Below are 20,469 nucleotides of genomic sequence, written 5' to 3'. Positions count from 1 at the left end.
GGAGATACTTGGAGGAACACAATCAAATTGAATATAATTATTATTTTTTAAATGGAGAATCAGTATCCTCCTTTAAAAAAAATAGGGCTCCTACTTCTATAGAAAGAAAAGGGAAATACATCTATGGGACGCTCACAACCCCTTGCTGCTAATTCCCAAAGCAAGAGTGGAAATCTTTATGCTTTTGCAGCTCTGACTGACGTGAAAAGCCCGGGAACAAAGCAACAACAGGGTGAGAAAACACAGCAGGGAACAAATACTTTACCATCTCCTGGAATGATGCGCAGAGTAACGGTGTTTCCCGCTTCCTTAATGAGGTTGACGATGTCTGAATGCGACTTGTTGGTGATGGAGCACCCGTTCACGGCCAAGATCCGATCGCCTACTTTCAGCTTGCCACAGCGGTCTGCGGGACTCCCTTCAATTATCCGACCTATTTTGTGAGGCATGGCCACACATGCATTTCCCGCTTTTGTATTGGTTTGGGGGTTGTTTTTGTTTTTGTTTGGTTTGGTTTGGTTTTAATTGTTTACATACGTGGGAATTACGGTGAAGGGGAAAAGGAGAAAAAGGGTTGAAAAGGGAAAGAGAAGGTTAAGGGTTAATTAATTAATGCATCAAGCAAAAGTTATTATAGGATAGCTTTGCTGCCAGTGTTCAAAACATTGGCAATCAACTAGTATGAGTGCACAATACTTCTTTTACAAAAAGGTGCTTGTTAACCCTCAAATCTCCCTCCCCCTTGATCTCTGTTAATACACGGTGAGCTTTTATGAACTACAACTGCACTTAGCAGCCCCACAATAACCCAAATCCCGATTTTATTTTTGTACCAGAAAATTGAAACTGTGTGTAGAAAACACAACCTTCCTCCTCCAAGATTACATCGGTGTCAGCCTCTCAAGTCTTTCCCTAAATCAATTGCTGTTCAAGCTTCTGCCAATGTTTTGTTCTTTCTCAATTCAGAAAGATGAAATCGTTCTAGTCCGAGGAGGGAGCGCGCCTCCCTTTCTACCACAAAGACCCAATCTGTCAGCGCTGGATGGGGAAGCGACATGAAACGGTTTTCTTCCGTTGTGAACAAAGGTACCACCAGGGAAGGCACAGGACCACTACAGATGGGCCAAGACTGACAAAAAAAGGTAACCTGTTTGGTGCAGGCATCCACCTCAGCCTCTGTTAACCCCCCCCCCCTTTTACAATCCAAGATGGCATAAAGGTGGGAGCGGGGAAGGGATAAGGACCTCCTGATTTAAATACCTCTAAAACCGCACGCAAAACCCGTGAGACGTCTGGCACCCAGAGCCAGAGCGCTTTAGGATGAATGTGTTTTGAAGACAAAACTCCCCTCCTGCTCCATGCAATTGGCTGGCCCCAGAAACGCAGGGTCTTCCACAAAACGCAGATTTGGGACAAAGGAGCTACAGAACAGCACTGAGGTAAATCCTCGGGGCTTCTGTATGGCTTCCTTACGTGGGTGAGAGGCCCTCAGGCATGCAGTGCGTGGTGAAAAGCATGAGGTATGTGGAGCGGTCATCTGACACTTCACGCATACACGATACATTCACCCTCAAGATGCACTTTCCCATCTGTGCTCTAATCTTTATTTGATTAGTAGTTTTAAACGTTGCTGCATGACAAAACCAGAAATGCCTTAAAGGAGAACAGGCTAACAAAAGGAATATGAAGTGAGAGAACAAGGTTGGAAAGATGCAATGAAAACTAGCAGAAGGTGTTAATATTATTTGCAAATGGTGGGGGATTTTTTATTGTTTTACTGTGATGTTAGAAAGTTTCCCTCTCTGGTGATACAGAAATCCATCCAGTATAAAGATTGTTTCAAAGGTATCTGAAATAAGGAAGGAGTTCCAGCTCTGGCCAATCTATGGGAAAATAGATGAGAGGCCACACCAAAGTGACCAAGGTGGGTTTTAGAACCAGTTTGGCCCATCTCTGAATACCACCTACGAAAGAAAAAAAAAACTACAAAGCAGGCACAGAGCAAGCACCGCATGGCAGAGGGAACACATCTCATGCAGAGTATTAGAAAAAAGCTGAACACAGTTGAAAAAATTAAAGGAAAAACAGTCACAGATCAACAGATCTCCATGAGAAGCCCCTGCGCAGAAAACTTCCAGTTAGAGAGTATCTTGGGCTAAAACAAACACAACTCTTTACAATTTCAGGTCAAGGTTTCTCTGCAGAAAACAGTTAGAGCACAGCCTTCATACCGTAAAAGTTCTTTACGCACATTTGAAACGCTTTCAGAAGATAAAAGCTCTCTCTCCATTTTAGACTGAGTTCAGCCTATCCAATATTGCATTACACCGTTGTGTTCGGGCACCAAAATACCTATCCTGGAAGCACAGTTTCCAGCCATGAGGACAGCACAAAGGTAGCCCAGCACCTGAGGGCTGACAGAACTCACTCCACCAGGTCTACACTGGACAATTCCCCCTTGCAACCTCTGCTGCTACGGCTGCCCAGAACAGTGTTTAGAAATGGTCTGCTCTGTATCAATGCCTGCAAAGGAGGTGATGCTCCCTTGATCCCTTGTGCTTTTACTAGTGTAAGGGCACTGCCACTGGGTAACAGCAGGAAATTTCACTGGAAAAAAAGGGGGGAAGGCCACTTTTTGCCACACGCACCTGCCTGCCCCAGGAACAGTCAAGCTGTACAGGAGACTGCAAGGTATTTTTGTCTACAAAACACAACCCTGCTCTGAGAGGCAGCGTGAATATGGCCAAAGCACTTCTTCTGCCCTTCCTTTCCCCTGTAAAGTCAAAGTGGATGCTGCCTCTTGGAGACCATAGAAGGGAAGAAAGTGGCATTTCTGACTGCTTTCCTCCTTGCAATGACAATTCTGCTCTAGAGCAGGCTGTCCTGCGCACACATGCAAAACCAGCTTATTTGTGCTTTGCAATATATGACTCATTTGTTCTGTAAACAGAATGACGCCTCTTTTGCAACAACACCTGAAAACAAGTGTCTGTCTAGCAGAAGAGACAGTCGTCAGAAAGAAACCATGACCACTGCTGTAAGGGCAGGATATCAAGAGCGACATTGCACGAACCTTGTTCCCTCTTGCTCTGAAGAAATGGGTTTGGGAAAAGGAGACACAAGGTGGAACGGGTCAAAAAAAGTCCTGTGTTTTTTTTTTTGTTGTTGTTGTTAAACAATATCCTCCATTTAATGTCTCAGCAAGCACTATTAATTAAAACTTTCCAGCCATCAGCACACTCACTTTGTAATGAGGATCAGAATAACCCTGATTGCCAAAGAGAAGTTAATCAGTTTAGGCATTACTGCTTTTAATGATGGCTCAATTCCACCATCAGGAGACACGCTTCCTGCCACTTGCTCCCTTTCTGCATTACACAACAGCATCTCTGAGGGGATCCCTGGCTGCTCTCCTGAGAGCAAGCCCCAGAAAGCTGCCCAGCTTGCAGGGACAGCCCGTGCTTCGGGTAGCACCAGGAATCACCACTGGTGGTATTTTTGCTCTTCAGGATGGGACTTCTCATTTTGCTTTTCTCGACTCAGTGCTGAACAAAACCCAGGAGGCAAACACCTACCAAGTCTCATCCTCTGATTAAGCCATTAATCACACAAATTAGGTCATACCCATGACTTTTAATTAAACATCCCCACTTGCCTCCTTGTGCTGCAGCACTCAAACCTGAGTCTCATTCGAGGGGCGCTGACAAACCCCAAGACTTACCGAACGTCGTCCCCGCCTCCGGCCTGCTCACCGACGAGACGATGACGAACCCAAAGCCCTCGTTTTCTCCGCGGCGGATTTCCACGTCGTAGGGCTGGACCACGGCGCTGACAACGCCACTGCCTCCCCCGCCTCCGCTCCCGATGCCACTGGTGCTGCCGCTGCCCGAGCTGACGGTGTTGAGGGAGTTCTGGCTGCCCTGCGGCGTTCGCTTCTCCTCCGTCAGCGAGGCCGGCTGGTTGCTGCTGTGGTGGGATGAGGCTGGGGACGGGACTTCATTCTCTGCCTTGGGAACTGGGGAAGGAAAAAAAAAAAAGACCATCTGAGGAAGCTGCACTGTTTAATGCTTGACAAGTGCTGCACACTGAGAAAAAGACAAAAGAAGAAAAAAAGCACAGAACCTGCTTTAATCCATAAATCATGACCAGTGGCTCCGTCCTCCATCTCATTTTGGATGTCACCGCAGCTCTGTTCAGTGACAGCACTGACCACACACCCACATCCACTGCTGTCTGTGGTCATGCAGCCAAAGCCTTCCACTACCACATCCCCTCTTCAATTACATATGTGCAACTGTGTGTATGTGTACAAGCCGTGAGGAGATACAGTAATACCACATACCCATCACTCAACACTTGGGTATTTTTTTTTAACTCAATGCTATCAGTTGGGTAGCTCCGAGTGTTTTTAATTAACATGATCATGATTAATAATAACTACCCACACTAAAACAAAACAATTGTGAACTAAGCTTTTCTAGATGGAGGAATCAGCAACTTTCATCTGTACAGTCTGGCACGGTTGGGGGGAACCTTTAAACATTATTAACATTAATATTAAGCAAGTGTGTAACAGCAACTGAAGTTGGAGGTGGTATTAGTTTAAAATCTAATCAGCTAACACAAGGCTTGAAGAAATCTCAAAAAATCTCTTAGTCCACACTACTCAAGTCCAGGCCAACAATACTTACTGTCAGTCCTGGCAGATGTTTGTCTAATCTGCTGTTAAATATCTCCCCAGGCAATCTATTGGTTGTAATATCTAACTTAAATCTTCCCTGCTGCAACATAAGGCTATTATTTCCAGTTTTATCTTGCAGGCATATGGAGAACATATTATTCCCTTCCTCTCTGCAGCAGCCTCTTATAGTCTTGGGGAGTTTAACACCTCCTCCCCCTTGTCTGCTTTAGGCTAAACAATCCCAATTTGTTCGATATTTCCTTGCAGACCATGTTTGCTAGAGCTCTCCTTATTCTCCCTGGTCCTCTGGACTCCCTCCAGTTGGGCCCCCTCCAACTCAAACATGTCTTTCTTGAAGTGCTGGACCACGTTGCAGCTGAGAGATCATCTGCTGGGAAATCAGAAGAGTTCCCTGCTGCCTACATTCCAGCAGCGTTTGTCTTTACCTGAGCCAACCCCAGGTAACACTCGTGGCCTACAATAATTTCCACTTCTATTTACCCAGCCAGTTCTCCACAGTCCATTTGTGCAGCGGAGAGCAGCATATTGCACTTGTCCCCACTGAATGGCTGACTCCATTAGTCAGCTCACTTCTCCAATTTGTCTGGTGAATAAAAATCAAGTTGAAGATCTTAAAAGCAACAACAACAAAAAAATGGATGGCAAACACAAAATCTAAAGCTGTAAACCCATGATCTAAAGGAAAAGAACTTTTAAAATATTATTGGAAGGCAGTATTTGTTTCCATTTATATACTCGAAGTATGTTCTAAATACATTATATTCTACATATTAAGAATGCATTCCACATATTAAGAATGCATAAACATTCCCTGATGTGAATCTCAGGACAAGGAGTACCCATTTAGGTGAACAATCTTTTGCTACTGGCATATAGATGAGCAGAGGAATAAGGGACCAAAATTTGGGAAGAGGTTTCTCTGCAAAGTTGTGCTGGAATTTAAAAGCCTACAAATATAAGGTGAAAAAAGGGTTCCTGAATAATTTATCCTAGAGTAAGTGTCCACATTTGAAATGATTCGGAAATAGCTCTGAACAAGCCCCTGAATGAAACATCAAGGGTTTATACCAAAATCTCTCATGCATCTAAATCGTGTATAATTTCCAGCCTGCAGGGTTATAAAACTGGAAAACGCATGCACAGAAACAATACCAAGAATTCAACTGCCCTTCCCTTCCTCTCAACCCTCATCTCCTAAAACTTTTCTCGCAATGGCAGCTCTGCGTCAGGAATGAAAGATGTGCAGCATGCACCACACCTAGCATAACTCAGCATAATCAAGCCTCTCTGTTACAAGGAACATGCAGTCCCTGTGCTACCTGCCTGGATCAGCGATGCTTACAGTTTTGCATCCTGCAGTGGAGTTGACTACATGGCACCACCCCACCTGAAGCTTCTCCTGCAGCTGGGACATCAACCACCACACACCGATCCCCTACCTCGCTCTGCCCTTGCCTCCTCTCCTGTGGACTCTGGAGCATCTTTTCCCTCCCTCCCTGTTTAATGGTTGTTATCAGGCAGCACAATTATTTTGGGAAGAAAACGAAAAACACAGGCAGTCAGACACCGTTTCTGTCACTGTATGGATTCAAATAAAAATGACATGTTGCAACTAAACAGTTCCCCATTTTACCAGAAACCTTCACAAAGACTAGAAGTGAAATTGAGAGAGCCTTGACTACAAACAAAATATTTGATACATATTTGATCAAGAACAAAAAAGGCTAAAAATAGCCAAAAGAGGAAGAGTAACACCGCATCCCCTGAGTTTTTCCAGTATTACAAGGAGGAGCATTTGTTCCTTAAACTGTTGGCCGAACAGATGGAGTCTGGCAAGAAAATCTAGCCCGCTGAGCAGCACTGCAGCCTACCTGTGTAAACTACTTTGCGCCTGACAGTCAGATTGACGTGACCTTGTTTGGCTGCCTGTTGCATAAGCTGGACGACGAGCTGGTGCGATTTCCCAACAACGGGCGTCCCATCCACACAGATCAGCTCATCGCCCGATCTCAGGCGGCCGTCGGCATCAGCAGCACCCAGCGGTACAATGTGACCGATGTAAATCTGATGAATTAGCACAAACAGGAGAAAGGAAAGAAAGAAAGAATGATAAATGGGAACAGTAGATGCTCAGCAGCCAGCTAGAAGCGAATGGCACACAAATTTAGTAGGGGCCAAAATTGTTGACAACTGTCTGCTGGTCAGGAGAGTCGGTCCTGTGGAAAACAGCTCCACATTAACCTAGCCCTATCGTGAAAACTGTAATCAAGATACTGACATCTTTTTCCTTTAGGCAGTCCTCTCACTCTGCTGACAGACAGCCTTGGGAAATGCATTCAATCAGACAGTAACCAGAGAGGAGGATGGTTAAAAGCACCGGGAGCCTTGTCAGGGAGGCTGAGATTGAGTTATCCTTTCAGATGCCTCTAGGGTTTACGAGTTCAGTCCCTTCAGCCTGTCCACCAGTGCAGTTTTGGTTTATCTTCAGTGAGCTCAGCAGAGTTGCTCTGGCATGAGAGGGATTCATGGGCTCTCTTTCCATAACAGCCAAAAGAATTTTGGCAGGAAAATATGTGGAAATTTATGCTGCTACTAACTAGCTTTGACCTGCACGGTGTATGATACCTCTCAAGGCACTGGATTTTGGTAAAGAAGCTAAACGAATACAAGAAATGAAATTGAGTAAATAGAAGGACGACCACTCTGAGGTCAAGCAGTGGAAACTACTTGTAAACTTGACCAGGACAACCTTTCCTCAATATCCAGGCAATTCCAGACGTATGTGTTTTCATCTGGGCTATCACAAAAACAAAGACTAGCAGAGGAAGTCATACCCGTTTCAAACGTGGGGGTTCAGTTGGTTTTTGGGGGCACAGTGGGGAGATGTGAGGTATACAGTCATAGCCCGTTAATCATTTAAACAAAGATGCCACAGTGCAGTTCTGCACAGTTGTGCGTGCTACTGCTGTGATTCTGGAAGATGTCATGAGTTAAAACAAGCCAACTTCTTGATGTACTCACAGGTTCTCCAGGCTCATTTCCACCCAGAATCCTAAATCCAAAACCAGTTTCCTTTCTCCATAGAAAGATATCCTGCTCTTGATAATCTGGAACTGAAGGGAAAGAGGGAAAACTGTTATTTTAAATCAAAAACACAACTTTATACCCGTATCAGGACTACTCTGATGTACGTGTAGAGGGATCTGTTGCACAATTTTATTCATTAAATGAGGTGGTCTTGAACTTTTAGACATAATGAAGAATATTTATAGGTTTAAGTAGCGAAGGATTATTAATTAAATCACTACTAAAAATTATCCAATGTTTTCTACTTTCTAGGTGTCTAATTGTGATTTTGTTTATCGCTGTAATATTTCCTTCCATCAATATTAGCATCATTACCCAGAGCAAGAGCCTCTTCCAAATCATCAATAAATGAATGTGCACGACAGAGAATCACTCTGCCAGAAACAATACAGCTGCCTCCTCTTTCACAGGAGACAAAAGAGCTACTTGTTATGACTTCTACTGTTTAATTAACTTTCAGAAGCATAGTTTGCTATCCGTCTACTGACACTGCTTTAAATAACTACAGGACAGATCCCCAACTGGTGGAAAACAGAAGGGGTCCTCTCAAAACAGTGCAGCTCTCCAGACTTTCACTTGCTCATGTACAGGTTTTATTAAACCAATGAACAGACAAAAACAGCTGGAAACATAAAAAAGAGACCAGCCTTACCTACTCATTAGCGTGGAACACCAGCAAGGTTTTTACAATGAATATTGCATACCGTGAAGTACTAACCTTGAAGTGTAGTTGAACAGTAATATTTTACATTAACTTATTCATGGTCGCTTTCATCCCTTTTTTAAAAATGCAAAATTAATTGCTAACATTAAATCGTATCAGAAGACAACTTCAGGTTCATTTAATATTTATTGGTTAGTATCTATAACATTGATTAATTTTGTAATGATCCCCTCCCAGAATTTATAATTAACGATCAAAAAAGCTATTCCTTTACAAGTCAGCTGCCTGTATCTTTAGTAAAGAAACTAAAGCATATCATCCGGAAACATAATTTCAGTACGTGCAACTCAGATACAGGATGCAACACATTCGATAAAACACGATCTAGTTTTCTGTATCTACGAGCCGGTAAACGGGATGTTTTCCACTGGCATCAGCGAGTGTCAGCCTGGGCCCTGACTGCATTTTACACTGTCGGTGCCTGTTGGTTTGGGTCTGCTCTTTTGGGGCTTCTCAGTGTTAAGACTTTTCTCTGGCTCTGATGCCTTCTCTTCAGTGACTCACCAACGGGCTTAAAATACAATAGGAATTCAAGACCTGGGAATACTAAAAATTAAAAGAGCAGGTGAGTGCTCAGGCACACGGCTGGTTTGACATACTCATTCATATCGGTTTCTAGCCCTTGGTTTTACGTACAATATTTTCACATTTTAATTGTTTGCAGTTACAAACTGAGCTTGAGACCTGTGCACATTACCTTACTGAGCTCGAGGCTAATTTTTTGCCCAGCTACAATTACAGAACATCCAGGTGCTGAACGCGCTGGAAGCCCGCATTGTTCATCAGTTAAAACTAGCAGGCTGGAGGCAGCTTGCCATCCCAGGGAAATGCGGCACAACAGCAGAACACAGACAATGAATTAATTGCTGTTTGTCACTGCCTTCAGCGAGTGGGAGCGTGAAGAGCAGACACACTCGGAAGCGCCTCTCTAGCACTTCGTAGGCTTTTTTGGCAAAGGCTGGCCCCAACCAATTAATAGCGCGTGTTGGATCTGTCAGAGGCAAAATGGCTTCTGCAGAGAGCTTCAGCGTGGGCCCGTTTTTCTCGGCATCTCTCAACACCTTCCCATTTGTCAGCTCTCCAGCCTCCCTGAACGATGCCGTATGCTCCCGGTTCGGGTACCAGCTAGCCCATTAGCGGCCGCTGGAGATAGCAGTGAGCCGAGGTGTAACGGCGGGGCCAACCCACAGCAACACAAAGACAACTCATATGGACCCCAAGAAACAAGTTCAGTCCTGTAATGCTCCTTCTGCTGGGAGGATTACAGAAGGATGAAACACAGATACAAACGTACAGACAGCACACGTTTACACAGCGTGAGTATGAACCCAACAAAACCCCTTTTACCGCTTTTTGCTCCAGCTCTGCAGTACGGTGACGCACTGAGAAAACCCCATCCACCTCCGTGCTTCCACACAGCCGAAGTAGGACCGCCTGCCGCTAACTGTGGCCACGCTGGAGAACCACCTTAGGTTCTCTGCTATTCAGTAGTGCTTTCGAGGAGCCACCTTCCCTACTTAGAAAATGTCAGACTGCTGCTGGACTTATATGTTTAAAATGAACGAAAAGTGGCCTCCAGGTGTCATTCGTAACATCTTTGCACCTTGACCTGATCTTAAGCTGTCTGATTCTTTCAGAAAAATCACCTACAGAGCCCAAATGGGTAAAATTTGCCAGTCTGCTCATCCTGTCCTAAAACAGACTGCCTGGAGAGCGTCGCAAAAGTGGTAAGAAGAGTTCTGCTGGGGCCAGAAGACAGAATGGAAGGGGAGGCGAGCGCCGTTTCGTGATGGGAACAGGAAGGTGATGCCCCCACTACCACCGCCCGTGGGATCCGCCGCCAGCCAGTACACAGTCAAGCAAATGCTTTGCACCTCCACGGCTAACCTCGGCGCACGGCCCCGCCAGACGCCCGCGGTGAAGAGGAGCCCCCCGCCACAGAGCAGCAATGACACCAGAACAAGACATCACAAGACACAGATACATTCTCGGCACGGTCTTACATTCTCCAAAACTCGTGGAATTGATTTCTCTCTCTCTCTCACCCTTGCTCAGTCCAGTTGCAGGCGAAGGTGACATAGCTGTAACATTAATTTTACAGTTTTGCAAAGCTTAATGTATCTGCTTTCTTGTTAGTTCATTTAATTAATTTAGACTGTATGGATAGTGTTAGGCTTTCATGCATGTAATTGCTAAGGTTATAGCTACCATGGATAATTACATACCAACTTTCACGTCTATTTGCACATGTCTGTGTACATGGGATACATTATATGCACACACGTGAGTTTATACATTTATTCACATGCATGCAGGTACATTTGAGAGACCTTTTTTGTTCTCAGAGGAGGAATCTATTTGAGAACACCTTGGAAATACTTTTCTACCAAAAAATATTCAACATCATGACACAATAAGTTTTCCAAATGGAAATCGCTTTCTCTAATGTTAAAAGAAATTCTAAATACATAGTGATGAACAATGAAATCAGTGGTTAATTAGCAGTGTTTTTAATTAAATTTCTCCTATACAAACCTTAGCAATTATTTCACGTTATATATATAAAAAATCTCCCTGGTGTGATATCAGTTTCACGAAAACATGGATTCAGAAATAATCAGTATGAGTTCGCTTTAGTCACTAGCTCATTTGAGGCAGCAACACTTTCAGTGACTCATCGCTTGGCAATGTAGAAAAGTTTTAAGGCCCAGATTCAGCGAAGTATATAAGGACAAGCTTGAAATTATGAGTGAACAGTCTCACTGGAGCTGATGGAGAGTTTCAGTGCTGAAAATTCCCGTGATTTAGCCGTAAGTCTCGTGAGATTCCATATTCACTGGAGAGCCCCGCTTTCTAAACTATCCCGGTGCAGGAAAATTGCAAATTTTCTGTCTTTTCTTTTTCATCAGCCCTTCTGATTGCATGGAAAGCTTTAGAGAAGGCTGCAGCATGTTCCTGCCAAGAAGACCAAGTCCTGCCACTGAGGTCCGGGAAGATGCATTGCCCTGGGCTGAGCCACGGACCGAGCTGGTGCCAGACGAACATCAGCAAAGCCTGCTCACGAGCCAGCTTTGTAAACTGCTCTGCAGCCTCTGCTGCTCCTGCAACGTGCTGCGAGCACTACGGTCCTTCCTAGCAAGGCATCCTCTAAGGGCATGGCCACATCTGCGTGCCCAAGTGTACGATTGTAACCGTTTGTCTCCTGCTCATGTAATAAAAGGACATAACCCTACCAAAGGCCCTTTACTAACTATTGTCTTTAAAGTCAGCCTGATCGGAAGGCGACTGCAATTTCCTGAGAGAATTTTTCTTTTCTATTTTAGGCAGAAAGTATCTCATGTTTGGTATCATTGTGCAAATATTTTTAATTCTATGTAATTGCTGGTGAGTGAACGCTACGCACTGGGGTCATGCCTTGTTTGTATTATTTTAATTAGATTTGGGGAGAGAAAATCCTACCAAATAAATTATGTGCCTGAAAATAAAATTCTAATATTAAAGATAAATTTGAATATTTTAAAAGCTTTAAAAATTATCTATAGTGTTCTGCTTTACTTTTAATTAAATACTTAAGCCCTTCAAGGGGATTCATTAACACATCTGCAATTCAGATTAATTCATTTTGTCACTGCTGTTTTGACAGATGGCCATATGTAGGATACGGTATTTTGCAAAGCAATCAGGCCACATGAGAAAAATTTGACAACAGATTGTGTTAATCTTTAAGGAAGTTTAATAATACATTGAAAAATAAAAAGCATATTATAAAAATGTATTTTCAATAAAACAGTACAAGATTTCAGAATTGTGGATCTCCGGTAAACTATTCAATTACTGTTTGTCTCACTGAGGGCTCCTCATGCATGTCATTCCTGGTCTTGGAAGTGCTCCATTTTTCAAACCTTAAGGGTTCATCCTTCTCTCTGATTCATGTACACATCTCCCATGAGCAGCAATGAGTTACCCATCAAGCGGAGCTCAGCCAGCTGAAACTTAGCACCAGCAAAGAGTGCATTTGTTATTGCCACCAAATGATCTGTTTTCGGATTCACTCAACACAAAGTCTTAATCCAGTAAGTATTGCAACTCTGGGCCAGATTGCAGCAGACCATTTGAGCTCAGCCTTAGCCTTAAAGCATCCAAGTCTCTTTGGGTTTACAGCTTGAATTTAAGCCTTCCTGGACAGCAGCCCGAGCCCTGAGCACCTTGGGGGCCTGATCCCCCCACTTAGGGGAGCTGCATGTGAAGGAACTTAAAGTTGCAGTTCTCATCTGCTGCCATTCAGCCAAAGTCCAGACACGGTTATGGAGCCAGTGCTCAGCTTTGCATTATTAATTCCAGCTTATTTTTTCTTCCTTCTATTTTTATTTTTTCTCTTTCCCAGGCAGCATCTGTAGCTCTCCTCCACAGAATCTGAGCACCTCCTGATATTAAGATGCATCAGGCAAATCAAAACCTACATGTTTTTACAACAGTATGGGTTGAAGTTGAATTTGAACCAAATCCTTCTCTACCAATGGCTTCAGTGAGACATGCCAGATAGGTCAAATATAGTCTTTTTTATTAAATAGAGATCCAAAAAATAGTCAAAGAAAGGAAGAACACTCTTCACCAATTCTGAAAAATTAAATTGTTGCCTGTGTGCTTCCCATGTCTACATCATTAATGTTAATAACAGTGGGATGCACTCCCAGTTAAAAAGGCAGTAGGTGGTCATTATAGATTCAGTACTTCTTAGAAACATCCTGGAGACAATGTATTCATACGTTGAATTAAACCTTTTTATATTATTATTTTTTGAGGGAAAAAAAATTCTGGCTGAGCTGTGGCTAATGAATTCACCTTTTTGTGTCAACTGCACTTGAAAAACTGCACTATGTTCTCTTTATACTCAAATGATTTCACAAATGGGACTAAATAAAACACTGATGATGATCTAATGCTCTGAAATTCTCTCCTCCACTTCGTCATACACTTCAACACAGAGGATTGTTGCTGTTTTTCAATCCACTTGTTGGGGATTCAAAAACCTGCCTCTCAAAAGACCATTTTATTATCCCTTTCAGGCTTATTGAAAATATAAGGCAATGAATCAGCAGAGAGCCCCTTGGACTGGGCAGCAGGGAGAGCTGACCTGGGGCTTCTTGGGCAGCAGGGGCTTCTAGGGCCCACCAAAAACCCCCCAAAAAGGATTAATCAGCCAGTCTCAGCACTGGCACAAGGGTGGCATCCTCCCACCGTATAACAGATATTCATTTAGTCCTGCTCATGTCTTCATCAGGAGAATGCAGAGTGTCACACCCAGCACCCAAAGCTATGGACGTCAAGGGAGAAGAGATGCCGACTTCAGCCCCAAAGCCAAAGGAAACGGGTCCTCAAGCAAAGACGCAACGATATGACCGTACCACTGCAGCCAAAGAAGGAACTGGAGTTAAACTGAACTGCAGCTGGGTGAAACCACAAAGAACAGCACACGTGGAGCAGTCAGCAAAGCTCAAGGCCCAGGGCTTAGTTTCTTCCATATCAAGAGCACTCCAAGAGCCACACAGCTGGTGCTTGGGAAGCAAGTCTCCAAGGGATGATTCACATTCATAACAGAGCAGCTAATAATTGCCCACTTCTCATGCAGACCAAACACGGGGAAGGAAACACAGTGGCTCACCCCAAGCTGAGGAGATGCTGGGTTTCAGCTGTGAACCACGGTCTCCGTTCATGAGACTGGGGAGCAGGACGAAAGGGGAGGGCTTGGTGGAAGAAGGAGCAAGAGCTGACCACTGACCTACAGAAGAACCCACCAGTCACACTATGGGATCAGACCGCAACAGGAAATACAGCGTGTCCAGCAGCCTTGTTCACTTAGACCATCACGTTCCTCGTTTTCTTCACCTTTTGTTAGGTGCAGCGAAGCCCCACCACGAGGCAAGAGTATAGATTAATCCCCAGGGAACAAGTTTCACTTCAGCTTAGGGGCTCAAATCCAAAGGCTTTTGCAGACTTATAGTGGTACGTGAATACAAAGAGACATGGCCTCATCACACTTTTGACATTACCCAAAAAATCTCTTATGCATGAAACCAGCAAGTCTCAAAAAACACCTTCCTGGGAAGGAAATGACAAGAGGACAAAAAAGCGGTAGAAAAGCATTGATGTCCAAACAGGGAGGTCTCATCTGGTAAAAGAGGCAGGAGACGAGGACTGAAGCAACAGAAGAGGACCGGCCCGCTGCACAGAGATGCTGGCCATGGCAAGCTGCGAGAGGGATGCTGAAGGAGCACAGCAGATCCAAACTAGAGCAAGGCCTGCGCAGAGAGGGTTGTGGCACAGGGAGAGACGAGGTGTGGGAAACCAGCGGGTCAAGAGATGGTGAAACAGACTCTGGAAGGGCTCTACTCACAGACAGGGATAAAACCTCTACGAGATACCTGCAGCCATCGAGGAAAGAGCGAGGATTTAGCACATGGCGGTGGAGGTGGCCACAGAAGATGACGGCCTGCATGTGCCCTTCAGGATTTCTCCATCTCAGCCTCAGGATTTTATCGGGAAAGACAGGCAGGAGTTAAGGCTGCTAAGCTGATACTAATGACTAATTAGTATGAGTTAAACTGTTAATTAGGAATTAGCTAAGTAGCTGTAGGGGGTCAAAGGAGACGGCAGCATGGTGCCTACAGGAAGGCGAGCTGAGCAAAGGTGATGCTGGTGCCATGGGACAGCCTTGGCCTCGGCCGTGTGGGCTGGGGAAGGAGGAGCTCTGCCTGCAGCTCTGCCGGGCTGAAAAGTCACTGCTCCTCAGCTCTCTGCCCTTTTTTCTATTTCAATGAGCTGCATGTGCAAGTTCAGTTTCTGCACTTCACTGTAGATCAGCATGACTGAACCCAAGAGCCTGCATGGTCAGGAATGCACCTAGTCCCTGGAGAGGGAAAGGAAGCAGTGCACAGAAGCTGAGACACCTACAAACTGCATTGCTGAGACATTCAATCTGAAGAGATGCATCTTCAGCCAAGAAACTGTGACTCATGATTTAATTTTTTCCAGGACATAAGATTTAGAAGTGATTCATTTGGTCAGAAAAAAACAGTCCTACCATTTTTCATTCTGGGGTAGCGTTCATCTCAGACCGTTTCTACCAATTTCCAGTTAGCAGAATAAAACCAAACTCCAGGTGATACTCTCATGGCACCAAGACTTTGAATCTCCCCTTACAGTAACCAAAAGAACCATTGCTTTCGGAAATGAACTAATACTCTTTAACTCTTTCTTTAAGAAGCTGTTGCAGATTTGATCATTTTCAGCAGTGCAATTAAAGCAAAGCCAGCATGTTTATTTTATTTCTGGAGAAGAAACTGATTGAAACCATATTTATTGCCTTGGAGCAGAGCCAAAGTCCTGCTGAACTAATAGACAAGTGTGCAGATTATTAATTGCCATAAAAGCCATTTACAATATGCATTTGATAGCTGTATTGCTAAAGTGTCTACTCTGGTTAAAGTAAAATGGCTTAGCTGGATTTTCTCCTCCCTAGAGTGAGACTGGAAAGCATCTGATATGAATTTCAGCAAACTAAATACTTCCCATCCTTACTGAAATTCCTGCGCATATCAGTCAATGAGTCTTAACCCCCAAACAGAGCTTAGGATCTAAATAACAAACTTTGAAATTCTCCTTCAGTTTAATTTAAAAACAAACTAAAAAAGGGGAAAAAATGGTCTTTAATTTTAATGGGATTCTTAGAATTATGCTTTGGTCTAAGTGCCCCTTCCTGGAGATGATCTAATCTCAATCCTCACCAGAAAGGAAGCTTCAACTCTGTGAGGTACAAATCACTGACAGATAAGAGATTAACAAACCGAAGCCTTATATTTCTAACACAAATCCAAAAGATGCAGTTCTTTGCAAGGAAAATAGAGAGAGGGAGCGCAGCTGCCGGAGCCGTAGCCTTGGCAACCACACCTGTTTCATACTCACGTCGGCTTTCATACATGCTCCTGGACTGGGCCCAGATTTTGAATGGATCTGGCTTTTTCTGCCCAGAGCCGTCCGGTTGATCCGCGGCGGGCGGCTCGGCGGCGGCGTAGTCCGGCAGCACCTGCGCGCTGTGAACGGGGGAAGCGGTGTGCCCGCTGCGGTGGCTCGAGACGCTGTGCTGAGAACTGTTTTGGCTGTCTTTCCTTTCAAGTGGTTGCTGGAAGGGAGAAAGCGAGAGGAAAGAGAGAGAACAGACGGTTATTGGTCTTTGAGTGGGTGTTTTCCATCAATTTTTCTCCCTTCTTTGATCAGGGTTTCTGCATGCACAGAAGTAAATATATAAATCACAGTTTTGCTGCCACCAGTTAATTCTGGGTACAGTTAAACTCCCTGATGGCAGATTTTGATAGACAGACTGACAGAAAGAGATATGCAAAACAAAGTCATTTATCATAAAAAACATGCGGTTCTGCATCTCGCACATAAAACAAATCTAAAGCTCATTATAGGTTACAAGTTTCAGAGCACTTCTTTTTTTCCTACGGTAAGTCAGAAAAACTGAATCACGTTAGGGTCTAACGTGAGCTTGCAAGAAAACAGAAAAACTACCAAATTCCACTGGGAAAACATAAACAGTCCCCCTGAAACAGATGCAGGCACAGTCCTTACTATGAAAGATCACTTTTCCTCTGTAACCCCCACAACACGACTGGGCTGTCAACAGAGTACCAATTTCATGTCTCTGCTCCCCAGAGCATCCTGAGGATTACAGCAGACCTTCACAAACGCGAAGATGTCTATTTGCTGTTTGATTTCCTTGCTTTAACTGAGCACTTTAAAACAGGAAAAAACGCATCTGCCTAAATTCAAAGCTTATTCAACAGCAGTGTGTCAAGAGCTCTGTCTGCTCAATATTTAGCTAGGCAGGGTACATAACTCTTGACTCAAATTCACACCGGTGTGCTCAGATGAAGCACAAGTCACATTTGCATCGCCAGAATTTGCGCTACTCAATATGCAGCAAAATCCTCCCTCAAAAAGAGCTCCCCGAACCGTAGAGCAAAGGCTTTTAAACGCTCTTTGGAGATGACCTTGGGCTGGCATGCAGGTCGAGTCCCACCTGCCACCTGCGCAGGGAACCAGCACGATGCTTGTACAAGGGCCACCATTCCCTGGCTACAAGGGGTCACCCACGCGCTACCTAGAAACCTCAGGCAAAAAAAAAATAAAAAAAACTAAAACCTCCTACTGGCAGGTGGTGCCTGAAAACATTGCAACGGGAACCTCTGCTTTGAGAGACCCTTCTGTAAAAAAAACAAGACGGGGTAGGGGGAAGAGCCAGTGGCAAACCCAGAGCAGGGCAGCACGGGGGCTGAAGCGCACATGGGTCTGGGGACCCGCTCCTGTACGCTGAATGCAAAACCCTGGGTGGGCAAAGCTCCATCACAGCAGGGCTGAATTAATTACAGAGGAGAAAGTCACCACATCAAAGCAACCTTTTTGAGACTTAACAGTAGTCCTGTTTTGGTTTTTTTGTTTTTTTAAATTGCACATATTTTTGGGCTTACGTCGAGAAAAAACCCAGCTCCAACAGCCCAAATGGCTTTGACACCGCAGCCCCGTATTCACGTCGTTGATCCACCACTAGCATTTTTTAAATGATGTCTCAATTGACTAGAATGTGAAATTGCCTTTGTCCTTTAAAGTAATTTTGAACAAAACATACCTGCTGTGATTACTCATCCACAGACTTTCAAATACAAATATCTGAACCAATTTCAAACATTTTTAGCTTTTTAAGTGGTAAAAGAAGCTAACTCATGCAGCCCTTCAGTTTTTAAATGAAGCAGTTTAAAAACATCTATGCTGTGGATAATTACTCCTTTGTAACTTAAAAAAAAAAAAGAGACAAAAAAAAAAACCACATTACAACTCTCAGTTCAACCATCTGGATTGTTTTGTTTGTTTGGCCAAACTACTAAAATAACTAAAAGCATCCTGTGAAACTTCAGGCCAATGTCACTGGAACTAGCTGGTTTACAGAACTTAGAGAAGAGGGACTCAAATGTAAAGCTTTATTCAACCCTCAGGGAAACGTTAAGAACTCTCTGAAAACTTTCTGATCTAAAGAGAAACCAAGTTTGCACTTCCAAGAGTGCTCTCACTTTATGATATGGAAGGTCTAAACACTGAACAAACTACGAATTCTGTTTTCTATTTGGGTTGCAAATGGAAGTGTCAGCTCATCTCAAGCAAAACCACCTCTAATTAAACCAGGGTTGCAATTGCAAATACACGGACATTTTCCAAGAAATAGGGGAAAACTTTTTCCGAGGGACAGTTGTTTTTCCAAACAAAAATACTTTTAAAAGCCTGAAATATCTCAGTTTGGGAGTTGAAGAAGGGAGCAGAGAAAAGGGAAGACAACCACAGAAATCATGGATATATGCAATTAAATTAATTCAAGACAACGTTAATCGACTCTCACATCACTAGATTAGGACACAAACATCTTTTCACGTGCTATATCAGCTTCAGCTCCGAAGGAGCTCCTGAAACGGGGACTGGCCAGACGATGGAGTTTGCGCCTTGGTGCAAAGGCTGAGTTTTCCCCAGAGAGCTGAGCCAACATTACACTGGTGGAATCCTCTGCTTCCTGCCCTGTTCCTAGCTTTGGGGCCCATCCTCCTGGGTCCAGGTCCGACTGCCCACACCGAGCAGCTCCCACACAGGCAGAAGGCAGCCAAGCCAGGGCCAGCTGAGCAGGGGCTGTTTGGGGCCAGACCTCTGCAGACCTCACCCCGCGATGCTCTCGCTGTCCACCTCTTTCAGGGCAAAGAGAAGCAGACCAGCTGAACCGTGTTGACTTTGACAGCAGCTACAAAAGCATGGGGCACTGAGATACCCACGTCAGAGCACCCCTGACACTGGAGTGGGAAGAGGAGGCAGCAGCGGTCAGTGTCTGGGACACGGCAGCCTTCTAGGATTCCTTGACCCCGCCGTGAGTCCCTGAGCACTGAGCACCTCGCCATCCTCTGATGACAGGGAGGGAAGCAAAAAGCAAAGGCCTTCAAATCTTCAGCTGAGGAGCTTGGAGCTGTTGGGCTTCAAGGGACGCAGGAGGAAAACCGATTACAGAAGCGTACAAGAGCCTGAAAGATGCTGCAGATCCCCACACGGCAGAGCCCCATTGGTCATTCGTGCTAAACTAAAGAGCAATCAGCTGTTACTTTGTACGGGGACTGCTAAAACAACGGAGACCTGTGACAGGGCTGGGGCACTAACCACTGCCTGGGGCCCTGTACGGCTGCGGCAGGCCGAGAAACCAACAGCGGAGAGGCGGCGGTGGCAGGGAACGTGTCCTGCAGCGAGCCCACACCAAAGGCTTGGCACAGGAGTCCCCAGGCATGAAACGGCAAGAGGGGAGAGCTGCTGGCTCCCTCGGCATTACACGGTGGGGAAAAACGCTCTCTGAACGGAGAGGGATGTGTCGTATTGTGCTGCGAAGCGATTTCTCCTGACAAAAACAGGGCACGAAGCGGAGCCCCAGGTACTGCCTTGCCACCCAAAATACACGGCAAGTCTCTCTGCAGGGACAGGCTGTGCACAGGAATCGCACTTTGGGCCACAGTTCAGCCAGGCTGACGTTGTACCGAGAGAAAAGTAAGCTTTTTGGAGGAGCTTGGCACTTTCCCTGCAGTGATCTTGTCTGCCGCTGATCGAGCTGCAGAGTTTGTGCTCGAGAGCATTTTGGAGAAGCTGGTGCTGGCGGTGACAGCAAGCAGAGCTGGGAATGAGAATCTTTGCCCCCTTGTGGAGTGTTTTGATGCAAGCAAAAAAAAAAAAAAAAAAGGAAATAGAAAAGAAGAGAAAAGTTTGTTTTCATCCATGTTATACCAGGATAATTGCAGGGGAAATTGCTACGCTAGACGGAACTTTCACGCTGAAAATTTATATCCCCAGACAGTCAATACAAAGGTACTGTCCATTTGCA

The 20,469-nt window shown here is 44.7% G+C and overlaps 1 protein-coding gene across 43 annotated transcripts in view; it reads right to left on the bottom strand.

The window, feature by feature from the left end:
• The window catches only part of MAGI1 (membrane associated guanylate kinase, WW and PDZ domain containing 1), a 324,072-nt gene that overhangs the window by 12,960 nt on the left and 290,643 nt on the right, over window positions 1-20,469 (bottom strand). For 21 of the 43 annotated variants that reach the window (XM_080605677.1, XM_080605694.1, XM_080605675.1 and 18 more), the window contains 6 exons: window positions 16,476-16,692; window positions 10,517-10,594; window positions 7,724-7,815; window positions 6,574-6,766; window positions 3,722-4,015; window positions 266-469 (listed from right to left, as the gene is read on the bottom strand). In XM_080605677.1, the coding sequence (XP_080461803.1) occupies window positions 266-469; window positions 3,722-4,015; window positions 6,574-6,766; window positions 7,724-7,815; window positions 10,517-10,594; window positions 16,476-16,692 (1,078 nt within the window). The remainder of the gene's footprint in view (window positions 1-265; window positions 470-3,721; window positions 4,016-6,573; window positions 6,767-7,723; window positions 7,816-10,516; window positions 10,595-16,475; window positions 16,693-20,469) is intronic. The other 22 variants (XM_080605660.1, XM_080605659.1, XM_080605692.1 and 19 more) reach the window with 4 other exon arrangements.

The sequence above is a fragment of the Anser brachyrhynchus genome, assembly GCF_964034855.1.
Source record: "Anser brachyrhynchus genome assembly, chromosome: 10".
NCBI lineage: Eukaryota > Metazoa > Chordata > Aves > Anseriformes > Anatidae > Anser > Anser brachyrhynchus.
The sequence above is the reverse complement of the archived record's forward strand: the minus strand, read 5'-3'. Positions and strand labels throughout refer to the sequence as shown.